Source organism: Solea senegalensis, linkage group LG11 (assembly GCF_019176455.1).
Source record: "Solea senegalensis isolate Sse05_10M linkage group LG11, IFAPA_SoseM_1, whole genome shotgun sequence".
Classification (NCBI taxonomy): domain Eukaryota; kingdom Metazoa; phylum Chordata; class Actinopteri; order Pleuronectiformes; family Soleidae; genus Solea; species Solea senegalensis.
Genome location: NC_058031.1, coordinates 23,010,570 through 23,034,268, shown reverse-complemented (window position 1 = coordinate 23,034,268; position 23,699 = coordinate 23,010,570). Strand labels below are relative to the sequence as shown.

At 39.4% G+C, this 23,699-nt stretch overlaps 1 protein-coding gene across 5 annotated transcripts; it reads left to right on the top strand.

Moving 5' to 3' along the window:
• Nucleotides 1-1,306: 1,306 nt before the first annotated feature.
• On the top strand, nucleotides 1,307-23,393 carry tead3a (TEA domain family member 3 a). Of its 5 annotated transcripts, none has more exons than XM_044038499.1 (14): nucleotides 1,307-1,572; nucleotides 8,050-8,300; nucleotides 11,539-11,603; nucleotides 11,858-11,920; nucleotides 12,031-12,093; nucleotides 17,163-17,174; nucleotides 17,631-17,741; nucleotides 17,832-17,875; nucleotides 18,120-18,181; nucleotides 18,290-18,423; nucleotides 18,521-18,688; nucleotides 19,515-19,655; nucleotides 19,769-19,921; nucleotides 20,573-23,393. In XM_044038499.1, the coding sequence occupies exons 2-14, from the start codon at nucleotides 8,294-8,296 to the stop codon at nucleotides 20,684-20,686; spliced, it is 1,137 nt and encodes a 378-aa protein (XP_043894434.1). In that variant the 5' UTR covers nucleotides 1,307-1,572; nucleotides 8,050-8,293; the 3' UTR covers nucleotides 20,687-23,393. The 5 variants fall into 5 exon arrangements, with proteins under 5 accessions (XP_043894434.1, XP_043894433.1, XP_043894436.1 ...); XM_044038498.1 differs by having other exon boundaries at nucleotides 1,308-1,572; nucleotides 18,518-18,688; XM_044038501.1 differs by lacking the exon at nucleotides 12,031-12,093 and having other exon boundaries at nucleotides 1,308-1,572; nucleotides 18,518-18,688.
• Nucleotides 23,394-23,699: the final 306 nt, after the last annotated feature.

The window sequence follows — 23,699 nt, the reverse complement described above, 5'->3', positions numbered from 1 at the left end:
TCACCGGACGAGGATAAAGAACGTTGTATGTGCAGATTAAAAAGTGGAACGTGTTTGTACATGAAGAAACCAGAGAAATCCAACTTTGCTCTTCTGTGGTCTCTGAAATGTTCACAACTGAGGCCCTGCTGCCCTCCAGTGGCCTTGTTAGAGCCCTGCAAGTTCTGTAAACCCTGTTGACTGTTATAAAATAAGTGTAACACAAGAGTCTTTCAGCATTCCAGTTAATATGTAAACCTTTAATCTGAGGCCACTAAACAGAAGCTTAATCCCAGCAACTGAGAGGGCTTTTCTTTACTTTTCTTTTCAAAATAAGAGCATCTAATTATCTTGTTGTGTCATATATGTATATAAACATACATATCAAACAATCAATATAAATACACATAATTACGTGTAATACGCTGTCACATATTCATGTGATAAATACAACAACAAATACATGTATGTGTGCGTACACACGTACAAATATTTTTGTTGTATTTAACCCTTTTTTTCCCTTTTAAATACTGAATATTCACATATATATTGAACACATATATTGTATGTATACAAAAATGAACGATACAATAATAATAATAATGATAATAATAATAACAATAATACAATTAAATATTCAGAAGTGTAATTCACTGAATTGATTTTTCACCCACCATGTCTTAACCCTGAAAAAACATCCCAACATTAACCCTAAAGCTAACACTAAACGCAAAAACCAGGTCTAAATCCTGAAAAAAACCTTTAAAGTTGTGTCCCCACAAAGACAGGTTTGTATGTTTTTTGGACCTCACAAAGCCAACCATAACCTTAACCATCACAACTAAGTGCTTAACATTAACCCTTAATCTAAAGCTAACCATAAAACGGGTTTGTATGTTTTTGGACCTCACAAAGATGTACTGCCTAGTCTTAAGCCTTAAGCTAAAGCTAAAGCTAATGCTAACCCTAACCACCCTTTTAAGTTGTGGGGTTCAGACAACATGTTTCCACAAAGAAACATTTACATATTACATTTCCATTTGTTGGACAAAAATGTAAATACAAGTACACACAAACACAACCTTGTTTTTATTAAATGTATATGTCTTAGTGAGGACACTTCATTGACATAATTCATCCAATAACCTCATAACCCTAAAACAGGTCTAAACCCTGAAAATGCCCTTTAAAGTTGTGGGGTTCAGACAAAATGTCCCCACAAAAATATAATACCAGTACACACACACATAGCCCGCCCCCCTCCTCTCCCACCAGGAGTGTGACGTCATGGGAGGAGTTTGGTTGGGATCCACCAAACTTTTTTGCGTGCTCTCCTTTTCCTTTACGACGCCACGCCTCTACTTTAGCGTTTTTTTCCTCCCCTCTCTCCCTCCGCGCGTTAATTCCACGCCAAACTCAAACATACCTAACATTCCGCCTTTTTTCCCCTCTAACCCCCCCACTCTGTCAAACTCCCATCATTTCGTTTGTTTTTTAGTTGTTTTTTAACTGAGGAACCGGGGGCCGGTTCTTCAGAGCGGGGCCAGCGTCGGGATTGTGTCCGGCGGAGAGGAGCAGAGGAGCGGTTGTGAGGTGAGAGCGCTCTCGGTCACTTCTTCTTTGTTGTGTATGTATGTGTGTGTGTGTGTGTGTGCGCGCTGTAACTTTCACGCCGCTGAAGTTTTGGGATTTTTCGCATATTTCGCATTTCCCCCGCTGTCGCTGCGCCGAATCGCAGCGTCGGGACTTCCTCCGTGTTTATTCACACTCCGGTGTCGGAATTAAACTCTATTTTTCTTCCCCACTCGCTGACTTTGTTGGCTCTTTTCTTTTTTTGTCGGAAGAGGAGCGGGGTATTATTAGCCCGCAAGCTAACCAACTAGCATGCGAGCCCGAGTGTGTTAGCACTGGTTTATGTGCAAATAAACACCGACGGGACACAAAGTGAAAGAGTATTTTTGATTTTAACGTGTCTCCGTCGTTTGTTTGCAATAGTTGGGCCCAGTTTGAATGAAGTTTGTCTCGGTTTCGTCTCGGGATTGACGGCAGAGTTAAGCTAACTCACAGTTGGCTAAAGGGCTCCAGTCGTTCAGTGTGATTTCACTTTTTCCTCATTACATGCGAACAGATGTGGACTGTCGTGTCCTCACAGTAACCCGATTAAATCCGATCTGAGTATTGTATGCATGTTTGATTAAGTATGATCCAATGTTTACAATAATGATAATCTGATTAAAACTATATCTGACCAAGGTACTGCCATCGTGTTCTGATTACCTTAAACAGAATGCTTCAATGATCGGATTAAAACTATAGTCTGGCAAACATACTGTCATTAAAACAGCATGTTCTGATTTCCTTAATCTATACCAGTTCACACTCGGGGAGACATAAATGGATTAAACTGTGTGAATAAGACACTGTCATGAAAACACTTTTTACCTTAATCTGAGTCATGTCACACTCAAAATGAGTAATGGTCAGATTAAGTCAATATTCTGCCAAGAAAACAGAACTGGTTTCCTCATCAAAATAAGATCATACTTTAAAGATGCAGTAATCAGATGAAACAACTCAGATTACGAGTCATATTATACAATATATAGTGCAGCATGATGAAATCTTAATGTGATGGTAAAGTAAATCTGAATCTTTGCTGAGTCACATTACTGTTGTCCCCTCTGGGAGAAGACAGCAGTGTGTAATGACCATGTGTTCGCTGAGCTCATGGCTTTATTTAGTCCAGCGCTGGCTGCACCGAACACCTGTGACCTTTTTAACCGCTTGGAACTTTTTAACCGCTCAGTCAGACGTCAGTTAATCACACGATTACTTTGCATCTCACTTTTATTCCGGTAAATGACGAGCGGTGGCTGTTGTGATGTTTCACGAACCGTGTATTGCAAATCACTATTTCTGTGAGGCTGGGGCGATATAGTTCCTAAATTACATCTGGATATTTTTAGTCTAGATCCTGATATAGGAGATATATTTGTATACAGGTTGTTTCTCAATGGACTCATGAAAAATAAATGCACTCCAAATAAAATACCTACTGTTTATGGTCTGTGTTATGTGATCTGTAAATACCTGCTTAATTTCTTTATATTAAGGATATTAACATTCTGGAAACAACGACATTGACTATAAATAGGGTCACAAATAGTGAAATATTTAATTATTTAAATAATTAAATAAGTGACCTTTGAGTATAATTTTGTCAACTCCATGTGTTTAACAATTGGTCAATGCCACGAGAAGTAAATATTGGCCCAGTTAATTGGCACAAACGATTCATCAATCTACCTCTAATGTTCAGTTTTTGTTTAAGCCTCGCATGAAGCTCCATTTTAATTCTATAATGTGTTTCCTATTGAGGCCACAGTGAGATGATAGATAGATAGATAGATAGATAGATTAATCTGTTGATTGTCTTCTCATTTTGTTGTTGGTCCACAAAAAGTCAGAAAATGTTGCTAAAATCTGGAAATGATGATGCTCTCAGATGTCTTTTTTTGTCCACAAACCAAACCTAATCAGTTTAAAATGATTTATTTGCCAACTGGAGCAAAGAAACCAGAACATATTCACATTTGAGAAGCTTACAAGAAACTCACAAAAGTTTTGTTTGATCCACAAAAACTTGTGGATCTGCTGTTGCAGCTTTACGTCCCAGTGCCCAGCAGTTCACTGTTGACTGTAAATAATGTTTATCAGCAGAATCAGTGTGTGTCGACTGAAGTGATTTAATCAGGTTAACTCTGGTGTTTTGTTGATGTTTGTTTTAATTCTCCATTGTTTTCATGGCCATCAACCCTTCTGAAAAAATGGGACAGTAGCGGCTGGTTATTTTGGTTCTGCTCCTAATGGAAATGCAGAAAAATTGTGCACCATTTAGCCGTGTTTCCACTGAGTGGAAAGGGTTCCTTTTGGTACGATATGGTGCATATTTTTTGCGTTTCCATAAGGCATAGTGCCAAAATAACTAGCACCAACCATTCCGTTCCAAAGTTAAATGGTACGGTACAGTCAGGGTGGAGCTACACCAATGTTTGATGTAGTCATGCTTTGTGACCATTAGGCACAGCCCTCCCCCCGCCTACCAAGTAAAGGTACTGGTCTCAGTAAAAACGCAAGTCTGATGCAGGCTTTACCCTACTGAACCGTACCATGATGGAAACTCAGCATTAATGTACCAAACTGGGACTGTTGCTGTTCGAGGGGAAACGCGGTGTACGGCAACAGCACAGTCCTGCCAGAGCAGTGACTGAAACTGTGAAGGCCCAGTGCCGGCCGTGTGTGTCCAAAAAGGAAAAACTCGGCAACCGCACTGTTCTCCAGCGGTTCTTCTGTGGCAGAACAACCACGTTAGCCACACTATGGAAAACATGACACACCAGGCAGCGCTGGCTTGTTGTGTGTGTGTGTGTTTCAGGAGATTTTGGAGCATCCTCAACAATAACAAAGGAATGTGTAATTTCCTCAAAGTGGCCAGAGCAGGAAAGGTAGAGAGAGAGAGAGAGAAAGAGAGAGAGAGAGTGATGGCTTCTGGGAAATTCACACTACCTCAGTCAGTCATGGTTTTTAGTTTCCTTTTGGCCAATTAAAATCATCAATCAACTGCTGGTGTAACTGTAATACGCGAGACCAGGCTCGTCTTGTCTTCATTGACCTTGGATGACATCTTCATAAATTTACAACCGCCTTTTCTCTTTTGTTTATCGGTGTTGCTCTGAACCCTTCAGTGCCAGATCTATTAATATATAATGAAAGCAGTTAACGGCGCAAAAGTAGACCTGTCTGATCTTGCTCGCCAGTGAAGTGTGGACACACTCGGACTGCAGGAAATCTCACACCATCCCGAGCAGTCGTAAAAACTCTATCCTGGTCCTGTGACTGTCCGTCACTGTCTGCGAGAGGTTCAGAGACAGGCTGACGCTGTGCTGTTTTTTGTGTTCTGTTGAGCCCCTGTTGTATTTGCGTCTGAAGAGTGTTGTTGTGTCTAAAATGGCAACAACTAATCAAATCCTAAATTTAATGCCAACAACTCTGAGCATCAATTAATAAATGTGAGTTATTTTCAATATATATATAATATATTTTTTAATTAAATTATACAAATATCTAATAATATAATACATAATGTTCAATCGAGCTCCAGTAGCTGACGAAAGCGACGCTGTTCACCTCTACCTGCACGTATGTACTAGACAACACATAAATCAAGCAAATAAAGTGCCAAAATAGTCGGAGATAGGCTGACAGGCCAACGGGAGAATGTTTTACCAGATCTCCACAGATCCAGAGAGACGATGGAGGTGAATCACTGCTATGAAACGTGAAGCATTAGTGGTAGAAGACTGGAAAATTAATTTTGTGGCTAACTGTTGGTAAATCATGGACAATATTTAGAGAGCTTGTCTGCACAGCAAAGTTAACACAGCAATTATTAGCCAGGTAACTTCCGACCAAGTTTCCCCTCATTCATGTGATGTGACATGAAGTAGTGACTGGCAGGGACGGTTTACTTTAGAGCGCCTTAATTTGTTAATTAAAATATCGCCCTGGCGTATCAATTCTCATATTGCAGAAGGAAGGACGGCGATATATCACCTTTTTGGGCATTGCTACGTCACGTCTCCTTGCTGTGGTGGTTTATGATTTGTTTTGCAATATATTGATCCTAACAGAATTGTCGTAACGTGATATTATTGGTATCGTATCGTGAGGAACCCTGTTATTCCTAATCCTAGTATTAAACATGGTTTTGTTTAAAATCTGAAAGTGTACAGCTGCGCATAAACATAACTCAGAAGTGTTGAAATTTACCAGGGTCTTTGAATGCATCTCTTCAGCTGCTCGTTACGCTCACGGAGTTTAGAACATTTGAAAATTCTCTTTCATTTTTTTTTCTCATTTTTTGTGAGAAAACCACCCTGAGTTCATATGAGAGTGTTGTTACCCACGCTGACGTGATGTGTCCGTCTGGGTCTGGTAAAAGACGCAATATTGCGACATTTTGACTCAAACATTTAGGCTCAACTGACCCAGTTTATATTGTACGAACCCGTCCTCTCCAGACCATAATACTTCACCATGATTCACTTTGATTTGCTTCTGGTTTTAAGTGGAACCACATTTCATAAGTTCTTCCCATGTGTGGTTGATTGGACACATTGTTCTCATGCTCCTGTGCTGCTCTGAGCCCATTTCTCAATTTATCATATTTCAAAATAAAAGTTTTTTTTGGACACGTTTCGGTTTAATGCTGCCGACGGTTGTATTTATACGTGCACAAAGAGATGTTTGTTGGAGCAGGACTCAGTTTTTTTATTTTTCAATAAATAAATGGGTAAATAATATGTGTAGTGGTGAAATCAACCATATGTGGTCAAGAAAAGTTTCTCTTGCCACAAAAACATCTTTTATTGATTGTCACCCACTGTGAATATACACGACAGAGTTTGTGTATTTCTCTTCAGTGGATGATTTAAAGCTGCAAACACCCAGAAGACGGCTGCATTACTTTCTTTAATCTTTGCTGATTGCTAAGGGTTTTTTCTGTTGAAGTTAATTAACTATGAAAACAAACACAGAGCATTGCAGTCTCATGGTATTTTAATGTGGTAGAAAAAGCAGGGTTGTTATGTCAGTACTCATTCTCTATTTTCATCATCTATTAATTTTTTTAATTTAAAGTTGTTTGGTCAATGAAGTGTAGTAAAAATGTTTTTACCAAACCTCAACATGATGTTCTCAAATAATCGTAATCAGTTTGAATTATTTCTTTGTTACATGAGGCAAATAAACCTAAAAAAATTTCACATTATGAAGCTAAAAAGTCAGAACTTTCAACAACTCCAACAACCGATCATCAAAATAGTTGGCGATTAATTTAAAATGAATTATTTTCTGTCCAGGTTTCTCCTGGCTGATCCTTTCAGCCCAATTCTCCCTTCTGGAAAGGGTAACCAGAACAAGTACGACGGGTACAACTCGACTGTCTTTCTGAAGGCATTTTGTTAGTAGCCAGAAGCCAGTCAGTTAGTGGTTAGTTTAGACAGTTAGTAGTTAGCTACTAACCAGAGTTAGTTAGTTAGACAGCATTTTGTTAGGTTGTAAAACCGACAAGTCGTACAGGTTCTGATGATGGATAGATTTTCAAAGGCATATACGAAGGTTAATACATAACAAAACATGGCTTTGACAATGCACCTTAAAGGCACTTTAAAGGCAACTGTGCTTTGATACCAATTACAACAATAAACAGATAAATAGAATGAAAGATAAATAGCTTTGCCTGCTAGAAAGTTCTACATATTCCATATCACTTTTTTGTTTACACTGGTGTGAAAGTGCAGTCATTTTCTCCAGTATCTTCTGTTATGTACGGCTGCTGATTTCCTTAATCAATTGGATTCCCGTTCACACTGTTGTGGTCCTGCAAGACTATGAATATCGACTGTTGTGGTCCTGCGAGACTATGACTATCGAATGTTGTGGTCCTGCGAGACTATGACTATCGACTGTTGTGGTCCTGAGACTATGACTATCGAATGTTGTGGTGACTATGTCATTGACTTCGAAGACTATGACTATCGTTGTGGTTATGTAGACTATGACTATTCCTATAATGAGACTATGACTGTTGTTGAGACTATGACTATCAACTGTTGTGGTTGACTATCGACTGTTGTGGGAGACTATGACTCGTTGTGGTGAGACTATGACTATCGACTGTTGTGGTCCTCTGAGACTATGACTATCGACTGTTGTGGTCCCGACTATGACTATCGACTGTTGTGGTCCCCTGACTATGTTGTGGTCCTGCAAGACTATGACTATCGACTGTTGTGGTCCTGCGAGACTATGACTATCGAATGTTGTGGTCCTGCGAGACTATGACTATCGACTGTTGTGGTCCCGTGTTGTGAGTGTATTTGGTGGCAGATTAAATATTAATATTAAAAGAGCGATTTGAGGATTTTATGAATTGATATCAGATCAAATCCAGCCCTACCGTTATAAAAACTCTCTCTCTTTAGTAACAATGTCTCCTGTCTGTTGAAGGTGTGTTGTGGGCGGAGCCGTCATCATTGCGTCGGAGTGGAGTTGCCGTGGCAGCCCTGATGGGGCTCAGGAGGAGGAGGAGGAGGGCGCGGATGGAGAGGGACTTGGTGACGGGGCAGACCGCGGGCTGGACGGTGACCCCGAGGGCGTGTGGAGTCCAGACATCGAGCAGAGCTTTCAGGAAGCTCTGGCCATTTACCCGCCCTGCGGCAGGAGGAAGATCATACTGTCAGATGAGGGCAAGATGTACGGTGAGGACAACGACACATTTCTTTCCCAGTGAAGATGAGACATGTCCCGACAGGTCCCTCAGTCCTGGGTGTTCACTGAACCACCAAATGTCAAAATTTGTCAACACATGAAAGCGATAGTTCAGGATTTCTGAAGTGTGGTCTTGAGGACCAGTCTGAGACATGGACATAGAGAAAATCAGGGATTTTTAGCTCATGGGGACACTGGTGCTGCTGGTCCACTGCTGCCTCGTGTGGTCACTTTGTGCCACTTAGTTTTACCCAAACTGAGGAGTTCAAGTGCTGAATTCACAAAATAACACATTTGAACTCAGCGGTGGATCAACGACTCCTGTGTGGTGTGATGTTAAAAATCGCTGATTTTCTATATGGAGTTTGGTTTGAGAGAGTGAGCGTTTAATAAAGCGACAAAACGTTGTTTTCCTGTAGGAAAAGTCTTGTCTAAGAGCGAGATTAAGCTCATAATGACACCATTGTCATATTTTTGTATATTGTATTCTGTATGAATATGACTCCATTGGTGTTTTGTGTAGAGGTCAGCGAAGAGATTTTATTTTTGCCCAGGTGATGTGTTTGCAGGAATTCTGGAGAAGGGTTAATTTGCTCTGGGTTCAAAGGTCAGATGGCAGGGTCAGAGGTTGAAGGATTGAGCGGGCTGACATTTCTGGTCAGGTTAGGAGCTGCTTGATTGCTCGTTCCCACAAGGCACTAATGACTCGTTCACATTGTTGTGTGTGTGTGTGTGTGTGGGATAACCAGCAGTGTGACCCTTTCTTTGTTTGAAGATTTTCTACCATTTCTTCGCACATTATTGAAGGTTTCGGCCCGCACCCAACATTCCCGGCATTTTCTTTTTGTTTGTTTTGAAATGATTTTGTGCTGAGAGTTGACGCTGGCGTCTGTGCAGGATATTTGATCCCATGCGACAGAAAAGGAAAGAGTGTCGACCACCTCTCACTCTTGTGTCAACAAACACGCTTTGACCCTGCAAATATATTTAAATCTCACTTAGCAGCTGGTCTTCCTCTAAAATCATTAAAAAAAATGATTGTACAACATTGTGGGGAAATAATTAATTGTTCTCTCATCATTAAACCATAATGTAAAACGTCTACTTCATAAAGTTCGACCAAATTTGTTGTAATGCAAAGCTTCATCTCTCCCTGTAATGTGATGTTTCAGTTCAGGTTTTTTTCAGCTTATAAACCACTCACTCTCCCACACCAAAGCCCATTGAGAAAATCAGTGATTTAAGCTCATGGGAACACAGGAGCCGCTGGTCTACTGCTGCCTCGTGTGGTCAGTTTATGTCACTGAGGTCAATCTGAACCAAGATTGTTGAACACCAAAGTAGCACATTTGAACTGACTGATGGAGGCAGCCGTAGGATGAACGACTCACGTGTGCTGTGATGTAAAAAGTACTGATTTTCTCTATGGGGTTTGGTGTGAGAGAGTCAGTGGTTTAAAAAGAGACACAAAATTCAGTTTCCTCCAGGGATTTTAATTTTAAAATCAAACTAAAGTCACTGCATGTAATTTAATCCTCAAGTGATGTTCACTCGTGTTTTATTTCTAGCTTTTTTGTTAAATACAGATGCTGCCAGTCGAAGCTGAGAACTCTCTAAATCATGGCTTTTTCTCGGGGGATGTGGTTGAGTTTCTCGGGTGGCACAATAGTGCAGTGGTCTGCTCTCTGTTTGCCTCACAGCGAGAGGTTTATGAGTCACTGTCGTTGAGATCTCTGTGTGTGTGTGTGTGTGTGTGTGTGTGTGTGCGCGTGCGCGTGGAGACTGCACGGTTACGATTCGTGGATTAAGCTCACGTGCGATGACTTCATCACATTTTCTCACCTTCATCGACGACTTCCTCTCGTGAATGAGGCCGTTTGCTGTTCAGCTTTGGTTGAAAACTGTAGAGAGAAACTGTGTGTGTGTGTGTGTGTGTGTGTGTGTGTTTTGTGGGACTTGGAGCAGATTATCGCTGAGTCTGACTCAGCCTCTTGTGCTGATTTGGGGGAATTCTGTGTTCTGGTAACTTCACAGAGGCCGATGTGACTCAGTCCAAGTCCCAACAGCATCGCACCACTTCCCAGAAGGAAGGATAGTGATGATGGTCCGTGTGTATGTCGTTAAATGACTGTAACAGAGGAATCGGGCTATAAAATTTCATTTAAACACCTTTATGTTCATCTTTTGCCCCTCTCTTCCCTTTGTTTGACTTTGTTTCCTCTGCCGCTGTCTGCAAGCAAAACTAGAATCATTTCAACTAGGACTGCAACTAATGGATCATTAATCTGTGTAATCAGTTTACTGTTTGGTCAGAAACTCTTGATCTGTGTTATTTCCCAAAACCTTGAAATAACGATGCTCTCAAATGTCTTGCCCACAAACTGAAAGTAATTCCATTTTAATGATTCAATCTTTTGTTATTTGGAGCAAAAGAAACCAGAAAATATTCACATGTAAGAGAAACGCTCAGATCAGTGGTTAACATAGTTTGTGGTGAAAATAGTCTAGTCTATTAAAGCAGAACTATGCAGGATTTTTACCCTAATTTAACAGCGTCGGAGTCTCTGTGATGGTTAAATGTCTTGGAAGTTATTTAACATGTTCATCATGGAAGAGCTGGCGAAAAAGATACAGAGAAAACGGTTGAAAGAAGAGGAAACGACTTTCCAATCGAGTGCATGTGAAATATGTCCTCCTAAACTGTAGGGGGAGCTCCGTAGAGAATGTTTTGTAATTTAATCCAACTGCGTCTAAACCCCACCTCGACAACTCTGGAAGCTGACGCCATGCAGGACGCCATTTTGGCAGGAAGTGTTTACATTGTGTTGCTTTAGAGCAATGGTTTCTCTTCACGTTAACTTAACTTAACTGAATAAAGGGAAAGAACATGTAAGGGTTTAAAGGGTTTACGTGTGTGAGAATGAAGAATAAGTGAATTTTTTTTTAAGATCCTCAGAGAGTTCTTTGCCACGAGGTGCCATGTTGAACTTCCAGTGACCAGTATGAGAGCGATAATACCACATTTAACACACCCTGTTCCCCATTTACACCTGAGACCTTGTAACACTAACGAGTCACATGACACCGGGGAGGGAAAATTGCTAATTGGACCCAATTTGGACACTTTCACTTAGGGGTGTACTCACTTTTGTGATATGCTGTAAAACTGTGTCTCAATTGTTTCTGACTGATTATTTATTTTTTTTTTGGTTTACATCTCAATTCAAGGTCGGAATGAGCTGATCGCTCGCTACATCAAGCTACGGACAGGGAAGACGCGCACACGCAAACAGGTTTGTATGACTCCCACAGTAGATTCATCAATTATTTAATCATTCATTTTATCACCAACTATTTTCATAATTTTTTTCCCAGCTTGTTAAATGTGAATTTAAGTTTTTCTGTCATTTATGGACAAACGGGAGACATTTACCAACACATAATCCTTATTAAAGTCATTATTTACAGACTGTGGTTGTGTAAAATTTACAAAAATCACTGTGTGAATGTGTGTGTGTGTGTGTGTGTGGTGACCCTGGTGCTGCAGGTGTCGAGTCACATTCAGGTTCTGGCGCGTAAGAGGGTACGAGAATACCAGGCCAGCATCAAGGTGGGTGTCGCATGGACAGAACTCTCCCTTTCCCTCTGTAGTCACCTCTGCTCTTCTTCTTCTCTTCTTCTTTTCCCTCCCCTCCCCCCCTTCGTCCTGTCTTTCTTCAGGTCTCTAGTCACCTGCAGGTCTTGGCCAAGAGAAAGTCTCGTGAGGTTCAGTCTAAGCTCCAGGTACACGTTGCTCTCGCTGCCTCTGCTGCTTCGCTCTCTCTCTCTCTGCATGTGGCCCAAAAAAAATCGGAGCCAAAAACACAAAAGAGCCAGCAAGCGTCGAGCGAGCGACAGAACGAGGGTGTGTTTTTGGACAAATAATGAGGTTATAAATAAACCGAGCAAAGTCACAGGATTATTCATTATCATTATTATTAGTTTTTATTATTATTATCAGTTAAACGTGTTAGCACAAACCCATTTTAACCGCAGCGTTTTTATCGCGAGATTAACGTTCTTTTTGGCCGAGCAAACTTTGTCATTTTTTTTCACCACACCGGATCTAGCTAGACCGCAAACAAAACGACAGGCACGCTATACACCTTTTTAGAGAGTAGTAGGCTGACGTTTTGAGTGGATGGCGAGCGCTGTGTGCTTCTCCGTCTCCCCCGTATCCAACGCAGCCTGGATCATTCCACGGCACACGCCCCACATCCAAGTAATGATGTATGCAGTGTTACCAACCAAGCTGGCAGACCCCCGACCCGTAGTAAGGAGTCCTCCGGTCTGCGTTTAAGAATGGCACATTATTCACCGCACTGCAGGGTGATACACAGCCTCTCTTATTACTGTGCAGCTCCCATGATAAGAGGAATAACTCTATTCTGACAAAAGAGATATTCTCAATAAGAAAACATTAGCACAAAGAAGCAGATCCACTTTTCTATGTTAAGAGCATTAAAATGAGAAAAAAATAACGGGACAAAAAGAAATCAAGGGACATTTAGAATAGATTAAAAAAGTGCGATTAATCACGAGTTAACTATGACTTTGAAGCGATTAATCGCGATTAAATATTTTAATCGTTTGACAGCGCTAATTCAATTTATTATAACTTTTTGGTATTTTCTATGCACTCTTGTTAAACGTCCCTCAACTCCACTCTGATGATCATTTACCCTGATATTTACACTGGACAGTATTTCTTATTTTCCCTTTAAGTACCACCAGAGGAAGCTTGTGTGCCACAGTTTGAGAACAATGGTACTAAGTCATAGTAAATACTGTAGGAAGTTGTTTCAGGTAGAAGTAGACGGATGAATCGGGTCGTTTTTTATTTTAAAATTACAATCTTTGTTCTCAGAAGCTTGATAAATGTTGCTAAAGTCTCCATAAAATTTGATTAATTAATGTTTTTTGAGGACCTGTTTCATGTATTTAATATTTAGTTATGCATAATTTTGTTTATTGCAAGTACTGTATTACATTTACATTTAAGCATTTAGCATTTTTATCTTTAGCGACTTACAAAAGAGGAATAAGCTACATAGAAGAAGTCTTGTAAAGAAAACACTGCATATAACTGTATAAAGACAGACCACATTAGTGTTGTTCAATAGCTCAAAATTCCAATGTTTCTGTATTTCTGATGTACCACCAGAGGAAGTTTGTGTGCCACTAGTGGTACACGCACCACAATCTGAGAACCGGGGCTCTAAAGCAACACAATGTACACACACTTCCTGCTAAAATGGCGGCGTCGTGGTTGCATCGCCTCAGGTTCCGGAGCCCTGAGGGCGGGGTTGAAATAGCAAGTTTTTAAATTTTGGTTTATTTTGCATTTCTGAAAAAAAGTAATAACAGCGATGCACAATATTGTTGATTGACCAATATTGGCCCTAAAAAATCTCCCTGACATGACCAACGAGTAAAAACAGTAATAACTGAACAAGCTGCTATTTCGTTGACTTCTTTGATTTATTGTTTTTTTATTTATTTTGCACAATGGAGAAAATTTAAATCTACATCTGCTGCTTCATTTCACTACAGAATAAATTAAATGACTTCTGCATTTAGCAGTGTATATATGTATATACTTGTACTGGAATTGATTATTTGCCTATGCTCACCCGATATATCGGCATATTGGATATTGGCAAATATCTATAATTAATTGGGGTCCACTGAGTGTGGAGTTTGGTCCGTAGTCGAAAAAAAAGCAACTTTGTGATGTTATAATATTGTAATGTTTTATAATATATATTGATAGTGCATAGTTTTTGTTCTGTTTTACAATGCACTAAACATTTACAGCTAAAAACCGTTAAAGGCCAGAGTTGTGCCTTCATTTTATTTTATCACATTAAAAAATGTCAAATGCTGCTACAAGCTGCAAAGTTCATTAAAAGGTGAATGAACTATCATCTTTTCTTTATTTTTAACTGGCACATACCGTAAACACTTCAAGCTGGAAGCAGCTGCATGCTGGTGCGAGAACCTGCAATTCACGTGTGATCCGATTAGTCGACTAACCGCAAAAATAATCGGTCACTAGTCGATTATCGAAATAATTGTTTGTGGCAGCCCTAATAAATGCACTTGTTACCACAACGTACGGCCGTTGTAAAAGACAATACTGTTTTCTGACTGTAGGGGGACCCTGGGAGCAAAATCTTACATGGTGTGACTTTAAGAGAAAGTGGGTGTGGGGATAGATGTATGGTGGCTCAGGCTTGTCAAACCTGTTTATTTTTTTAACTTTGTAGTTTATAGTTATTTATTTTTATTTTCTATTATATTGCATGTCAATAATGAGTTCAATCCAGAGTTCTCCAGGTTTGTGGCCTTGGACAGATGATTGCATGACATACATGGGGTCAGTCTCAGCATGTACACGGCCTGCAGACACACACACACAAACGTTACATGGAGCTTTGTAATCTTCCACCACACTTGAGGCAGAACTTTCAGAACTTTGAGTTTTCTCTTCCTCCCTCTGATCTCCATGTTCTGGCTGTGGAACTTTTCCCACAGTGGTTGTGTGTCTTTCCTGTTTTAGACCTTTTCTTGTGGTTTCTCTTTCTCGCCACACTCGCCCTGTAATGACGATCACATTACTTTTTATTTATTTACATGTGAGGAAATATCATCAACAATCAGATTACACAGGGCGTCCCTCTTACTGTTGGATCATTTCAAGCTTTGCAGAACAGTAAACGATCTGTTGTCAGTGCAGGTTTCACATCATGTTGAGATAATGCCGAGGTCTCAAATTTGTGGTTGGAATTCCCAGATTAAAGTTAGAATTATGAGATTATACTCAGAACTATGAGATTAAAGTCAGAATTCTGAAAGGAAATATGAGAAAGAAAAGTCAGAATTCTCAGATATAGGTTGCAATTCTCAGATTAGTCAGAATTCTGAAATTTAAATTGGGAGTTATCAGATTAAAGTCAGAACTATGAGATTATAGTCAGAACTATGAGATTAAAATCAGAATTCTGAGATTTTAATCGGATTTATGAGAAAGAAAAGTCAGAATTCTCAGATTTAGGTCATAATTCTCAGATTTAAGTCAGAAATACGAGATTAAAGTCAGAGTCAGAGTTGCTCTAATCCATTTCCGTAATTATGAATATCCAAAGTAACTGATTGACTGTTTTTACAGTAAAAAGATCAACATCAGCACAAGTGTACGCTATCTTAACAATACGTTTGCTGCTTTATTTTGCTGTAAGATGGACATTTTCAACAGGAAACTGACGTTTTTTTATAAAAGCGTTCAAGTTACCACCAAAGTCCATTGACAAAATCAACAACTTTCACAGGAGCTGCTGCTCTACCACGGCCTTTTTTGGCAAATTTATGTCCCTTAGGTAAAGTTGAATAATAGATTTCAAACACTGAAGTCATAGTGCTACACATTTGAGCTTAATAATGGAGGCAGCAGTGGATCCTGAACTACACTGAGCTGTGATTTAAAATGATTTTCTCTATGGACATTGGTGTGGGAGAGTCAAACTTCAGTTTCCTGTTTAAAAAACCTGAGATAAAGTATCAAACAAATCATCTAATATAAAAATATTGATATTCATATGTTTATATTTTGTTGTCATTGAAGATTATGTGTGTAATGTTTAAGAATTGATCTAAAAAACTGGATTTCTGACCTCATGTTATACCTTGTAGTTAGTTTTTTACTCAGAGTGAATATTAGTGGAAATAAAGTGATGAAATATCTCTGTGTTGTCCAGCATTTGCATGCAGATCTGCAAAATTCTGTGTCGAGACCTGAATTTATGTTTGAAAGCAGTTTGAAATGTTGATGCTGTGCCCCCTGGTGGTTGGCTCTGTCATAGTTCTTCATCATGTTCCAATTTCCCTGCTGAGAACAGGAAAATCGGTCCAAATTTAAGGATAATGTAGAGACTAATTTCACATCTTTAACACCTTATTCACCACTTTCATTATTGTAAATTGATTTTAAATTTATTTTGTGCATGTTATTTGAAAATAATATACACATACATCTGAAATAAAATGTTGGGGAAAATTCTGCAAATTAGTTTGGGGACCCCAAAAAATTCTCCCGTGACCCATATGTGAGTAGCACAGGGTGCAGATTCCCTCGAGTATTTGAAGGACGTTTTTGTTGTTTCCAATCAAAATGTTTTTATTTTTATTGTGTAGATGTAACAATTAATTGGTTATTGATAAATTCACTCCTGAATTAATGACCAATTATTTGATTTTGACATTTAATTATTTGGTTAATGTCGACACGTTTTTGAAACAATTTTTTTCAGAAAACGAATAGATTGATCAATGAAGCAAAACATTTGATGAATTTCCCATAAGTTAAGAAATTCCAATCAACATATAGCAACAAAGACACAGATCTGTTCAAATGTAAAATTAGTAGATTATCAGCAGATGAAGCGATAATGAGAATAATTGTTATCTTTTCAGTTTTCATCTTTGCTTTAAGAGGCGTTAACAGGCTGATATTTGTCGTTTTTAAACAACTTTTATTTGTTTTTCTGATATCTTATCAGGCCGAGAAAAAAAAAAAGGAAAATTGGCTAAAATACAGGCCAAAAAAAATCCACATTTTATCATTTATCAGATGGTCTGCCAATATCAGTCGACCTTGAAATGTCTGTGAATATTTAAATTTATAATAACAAAGCGGAGTAAATAATCGACAGATGATGAAAAATGACGCCCGAGCTTTGTTGTTTCTGTGCTTTTTTCCTTCCCCGTTCACTGCTCTCTGAAGTTAATTGATAATTGTGTCTCTTCTGTCTTAGGCCATGAACTTGGTAAGTTTGAAGTTACACAACTTTGAGTTTATTTTTTATTTTCTCCTTCAGGCTTTTGTGCTTTTGTGGTTGGCAAAACATTACATTACTCCTTCATGTCCACAGCACAGTTCTTCTGCAAGGCTCCAGAACTCTTCTCTCTCTCTTTTGTTTTTTTTGTTTTGTTTTTAGTGGCTTTAGTTAAAATCTGGTGATGGCTCCAGTTAGCTCCTCCTCCTCCTCCTCTGCTTTGGCACCTCCCCTCCCTCCCTGTGTCTCTGCTTTGCTTTCTCTCCTGTCTTTTCCCTCATTACTGCATCATGTTGAAGTTGGCTGGCTCGCTGGAACTAAAAAAAAAAACAAAACACCTCGAAGTTTTGCTGACTAATGAACAGAAACTTCTTTTCTTCTCATGATGCATGAGCACATTTCTACGTTTTCTGTTGTTGTTCATTAACGCGTCTCTGTGTGGTTCAGGACCAGGTGTCTAAAGACAAGGCTCTGCAGACGGTGGCCAACCTGTCGTCCGCTCAGATCGTGTCTGCGAGTGTCATGAAACCACAGACTCCCTTCCCGCCACCAGTCAGAGTGAGACACACACACACACAGACAGACAGACAGACAGACACATCTGTTCCTTGAGTAACACTATCTGCTTCCTGTTTCTCCTTTGTGCAGTTTTGGCCCGGCCCTATGCCAGGACAGCCTGGACATTCTCAGGAGTAAGTCACTCTGACCCATTATTATTATTTATATAAGTTTCACACCAAGTTTCATCCATATACATATTTCATTAATATTTAGTGTATTTCACGACTTTAATGATCATCAAGGCTTTTATTTATTTTGACATCAAACAATAATAAAAAAAGTATATTGTGATAAGATTTAGATTACTTTCACACTCACTTTCAAACTCAAACTATTCCTTTAATCATATTTTGTATTTTTCCCGCTCATTTCCAGCATTAAGCCCTTTGCACAGCTGCCTTACACCACACTCCCGGCCCCGGTCCCTGCTTCTCTCAGTGAGTGCCGACACCAAATTGACTGATTTACCCGACGTCGGTCATCGTCGTTGTGTTTTAAAAAGCGTGTTTAATTTAATTTGTTTTGTTTTTTTAACGTGTGTGCAGGTTACGAGCCTCTGCCGCCTCACCGTCCCGCAGCCATCGCCGCCCCCGTGTGGCAGGACCGAACCATCGCCTCGGCGAAACTCCGCCTCCTGGACTTCTCTGCCTTCATGGAGACGCAGAGAGACAGAGAGACGGTAGAGACGCCAGCGTGACCTGAACTCCTTCCTCCTCATGTTTGTGTGTTTCCTCTTTGTGACACAGTCTTTTCTTCCGTTGCTTTTCTCACAGCAGAAGCATCTTTTTGTGCACATCGGTCCGTCAAACCCGAGCTACAACGACCCCGTCCTGGAGTCGATAGACGTGAGGCAGATCTACGACAAGTTCTCCGAGAAGAAGGGAGGACTGAAGGAGCTGTTTGAAAAAGGGCCGCACAACGCGTTCTTCCTCGTCAAGTTCTGGGTCAGTGCATGGGAATTATTTTAAGATCTGATTTTTACACTGAACCACGTGAGTGAAAAACTTGAAGTCCAGAAAATGTCACGAAAGCAAAGTGTGGAAAAGTTTAATTTGAGTGAAATAAGAAACTTTATGATAAATTATTAGCGATAAATTGATGAATAAATGTCGACCCTAAAGTGAAAAACAGACCAAACTCATCGGTGCCTTTTTCAGATATTATTTAGATCAGTTACCAAACACGTACTAAATGAAGTTCCACCTTTTTGAGTGTTTTTATTTTCATGTTTTTTTTAAAAAAACAATGTTTTCTCTGGTTTATTATATTTTTATTTTTTATTTTTTTTATTTTTTATCTGAATATTTTCTGCTTTCTTTGCTTCATAAAACAAAGAAAAATCATTAAAATCAGAAATTATTTTGGTTTGTGGACAAAGAAAACGATTTTGACGTTTAACCGACCAAACGAGTACTAATATACTATGTGTGTGTGTCATAAATATAAATGTCTATATTTGAATTTTAAATAAAAAAAATTAAACACGGGTTTATTGATCCATTCAGAAACACAGCCAGAATAAACAAATGTTTCAGTGAAAAACATTATAGATTAGATTATTGTAGATTATTAGAGCGGGAAAGAACCAGGAAAAATGATCAAATTAATTCATAAACATTCATTTATTCTGAAAAATATTGATTCATATTCTCACAAAAGCTTTTCCTTTTAAACTCTTTCTTATTTCATTAATGATTTATTTGTACGTTGTTTTAAGGTTCTGTGTGTGTGTGTGTGTGTGTGTGTGTGTGTGTGTGTGTGTGCGTGCAGGCTGACCTGAGCAGTGACGTAGAGGAAGGTTCCAGTGCTTTCTATGGTGTGAGCAGTCAGTACAGTGGGACCGAGGACATCAGCATCAGTGTCTCCACAAAGGTTTGCTCCTTTGGCAAACAGGTGGTGGAGAAGGTGGAGGTGAGACACTTTAAAACTGTTCCTCAGGGTTTCACTGCAGCTTTTTAAAAGGTTGTGTGTTGGCGTCACAATCAAAGTTCAATGATTGGTTTACTGTGTGTGTGTGTGTGTAGACAGAGTACGCTCACCTGGAAGGAGGGAAGTACGTGTTCCGCATCCATCGCTCGCCCATGTGTGAATACATGATCAACTTCATCCACAAACTCAAACACCTGCCCGAGAAATACATGATGAACAGTGTGTTAGAGAACTTCACCATCCTGCAGGTGTGTGTGTGTGTGTCTATGTGTGTGTGTCGTGTGTATGTCTCGTGTGTGTCTCTGTGTGTGTATGTCCGTGTGTGTCTCTATATGTCTCTGTATGTGTGTGTGTATGTCTCTATCGTGTGTGTGTCCGGTGTGTGTCTCTGTATGTGTGTGTATGTCTCTCCTATCCGTGTGTGTCTGTATGTGTGTGTGTATGTCTCTATCCGTGTGTGTGTCTCTGTATGTGTGTGTGTGTGTATGTCTCTATCCGTGTGTGTGTGTGTGTGTCTCTGTATGTGTGTGTGTATGTCTCTATCCACGTGTGTGTCTCTGTATGTATGTGTGTGTGTATGTCTCTATCCACGTGTGTGTGTTGAAGGGTTGACATTCGTTTTGATTGAGGCCACATCCACACAATGATGTTTTAATTCAGGTTAAAAACAAAAATCAGGAAAAATGACCTGATTCATTCACAAAAACACAAAACAATTTTCTTTTCTATTTTCAGGGAAAGAACATTTTATTAATTGAGATTAAAATCTGGGAAAAAAAAGTTTTCAAGCAGACTCACCTGTGTTTGGACTGGACTGAATAAGTAAAATGTTTTCAATGAAATGAACCCTGACTCCTCCCCCTCTCTCACTGACTCCTCCCCCGCCTGTTTCCCACCAGGTGGTTTCCAACAGAGAAACTCAGGAGACTCTGCTCTGCATCGCCTTCGTGTTCGAGGTGTCCACCAGTGAACACGGAGCGCAGTACCACGTGTATCGACTCGTCAACGACTAGCGGCGAAGTTCGCAGAGACTTTTTTTTTCCACGTTAATGTCGTAAAAACACGCCCACTCCTCTGAAACACACACACTGACAGTCCTGCTGTCGTCACACCTCTGCTTTCACATGTTGTTTTATAGCTACAAACAAATACGGTCATCCCATAATTTAAAAGTCCCAGATGGTCGACATTTACTGTACGTGTTATTATTTTTTATTGTTAAAAAAAGCTGTTTTGTATGAAAAACACTAGGAAAATATCGCAGAGCTCAAACCACGTAGAAAACCACAGAGCTTTTATTCTGAAACTGTGCCTTTAAACTGAGCTGTCTGTCTTTTTGTAACGTTGTGCGAGTGACAGACTCTGCCCTCAGCCACGCCCACTAGGACCTGGATTCAGAGTTTTTTAGCCTGTTATTGACGGTTTGTTAAAACCACTGCCCTTCAGTTTTTATCAGATTCACACTAAGAAGTTTTTGCTCTCTTATAATCACGATTTTTGCGTTTATCCACGACTGACTGCCAACACCGACTCATACACTACATAATCTTCCACTAGGTGGAGCTGTGACTCCAGATTTTTTGTTTTTTTAGAAACAAAAATGTGACAGGAAATGACGCAAGTTGTTTTTTTTTCTTGTTTTTCTTCTTCACCGCGTCCTGGTCTCTGATTGGCTGAAGATGTCGCAGTCTCCGATCAGATTTCCAGCAGGCTGGAAATGTTAACGAATAATTTCTCTCTGCGACCTGCGAAACAGGTCAGCAGCTAATACCGATATGCAGCCGTTACCATGGTTACTGAGTCTTTTTCCCTGGCTAATTGACCACAAATGCATTGTACTCCAGCTAACCAAGCTAGCATGACCAGACCTGAATATGATTTCCGAAAAGTTCTGTCCAGTTTCACACTTATGTTATTTTTATTGAAAAAAAAATTGTGCTGTATGAATAACGACAAGATTTACGCACCGAAACTGTATTAGAAGAAATTTAAGCTAGTCAGCACTTTTCGGTGCTTTCGCCTTCAACCCTCGTGATTTTCTCTTCATTAATTATCTGAACAGATAAATATTTTTTTAGTCGCACCTTTGGCCAAAAATTGGGAAATTATCGGGTACAACTTTGACAGTAAACAATTTGGTAGTTGATGTAGAAATATGACATAATTATAATTATTATAACTATAATAATTTATAGTAAACATCTGTGGGCCCCTTTGAGAATCAATATGAAACAATTAACTGTATTTTTGCTGTTCCACATGTTACCCACAAGGTGGCACATTAGAAAGTCACGACTTATCCTATATGTATTATTTTTCTTCCCCCTGAAGTTCACAAACTCTTCCAGATTCACTTTCACTCGAGTTTCGGTTGAAGAATTAGCGTTAAGGCTCATTTATGCTCAGATACGTTAAATACGTAAATGGAATGGAATGGCCGCAGCGCCACAAACTCTGCATTCGCTATGTCCTTATTTGGTCGCGTCCTTTGAAAGTTCACAGATACGAGTGCAATGGACGTAAGTTGGGGCAGAACCACTGGTGGTCATGTGGAGGGAAGCAGTGCAGCTAATAGTGCAAGGGAAAAGACGTGAGGAAGACCTTGAAATATGGCAGAAAGTTACGGGATTATGTGAAAACTACGCAAGAAATCATAAAAAAATGTGATTTAATCTCAAAATAAACAGTCACGGGTGAAATATGACGGAAAAAAACACAAATAACAGCGAGTTATGGAATTATATGAAAGGATTATCCTGACAAAAATGATTGCGAATCACGCAGTTATTGCGATTTTCGAAAAAACTTTGTTTTTTCTTTTTGGCAAAAAACCAAACTGTAAATAAAAACGTTATAAATGAAAAATATTGCGATGTGGCTGTAAAGAGTCAGGCTCCCCCTTGTGGCAAATGGAAATAAATCATGGCTCGAATCATCGCTCCGAACAACAACTTTTGGACTCTTCTAACATCTGTTTTGGTCTTGACTCTGTGCTGCCCTCTAGTGGATGTAGTTCTTTACCACCACGCATGGTGATGGAGAAAAACCTTGCATAAATGAGCCTTAACTGTTCAAAAAATCGACTGCAGTATTTTTCTACCTCCGCGTGAGTCGAGACGAGGACGTGCGATAGTTTGGAAATGCGTAAAAATCGGAGGAGCACTGATGTAAATGTCGTGTTGTACACTACACTTGGAAATGGTACTGTTTTAAAAACCAAACATCGTAAATACACTTGTTTTTGTTTACTTTTTTTCCTTCTTGTTTTGTTTTTTACCGGTGTAGAGTGTTAAACGATAAATCATTTTTTCGTTTTTTTGTTTTTGGTACCGAGTTGATGACGTGCACTGTGGTAGCTTTAAACCTAATAACACTAACAAACTATCCAGCTGACACTTTTTTGTTTTCCTTTTTGTTCAAAAGAACAAACATTTTTGTTTGCGTAATATCTGTAAAATTTTTGGTACACTGTCGTATATTTGACGCCCTCTCCTGGCAGGTTCTTGTATAACCACGTTGGAAGATAACAGTGATCTGTTTTGACTTAAGATTCTTCTTCACTGTGCGGCCGTTTGACGATGTTTTTACGTCGTTTTTTTGTTTTCTTTGTTTGTTGTTGTCGTGTTGGCTGTGCCTCACCACTCCTTCGGTCGACTCTGCTCAGTGAAAGAAATCTGTGCCTTTTTATGCTGTACCAATAAACTCACGGTGTAAAGAAAATCAAGGTGTTTTTACTGCGAGAGAAAGAAGAAATTATTAAGAGAAAATGACAAATTTTAACCCACGCGTTCACTGAAACTCCACGTGTTCTTTCAAACAAGTTGTTTTGGGTTCGGGTTAGTGTTGTTATATTGGCGTACGGTTCCTTAAAAAACTTACTAATTTGTTCCTAGCAGCAGAAAATGTCACCTTCCCAAAAACAATAGAAAATTAGAAACAAAGAATATTATTAATTAAACTACTTTAATGAAGGAAATATTTGACTGTTATTAAAGAGTAATTGTTTATGTGATATCTAACATTAGT

What these genes read in the sequence shown, in the direction of transcription:
- tead3a (XM_044038498.1), top strand. An exon ending in CAGCCTGGACATTCTCAGGA is followed by an intron (nt 17,876 to 18,119) that starts GTAAGTCACTCT and finishes GCTCATTTCCAG; the next exon opens with CATTAAGCCCTTTGCACAGC. An exon ending in AGGTGGTGGAGAAGGTGGAG is followed by an intron (nt 19,656 to 19,768) that starts GTGAGACACTTT and finishes GTGTGTGTGTAG; the next exon opens with ACAGAGTACGCTCACCTGGA.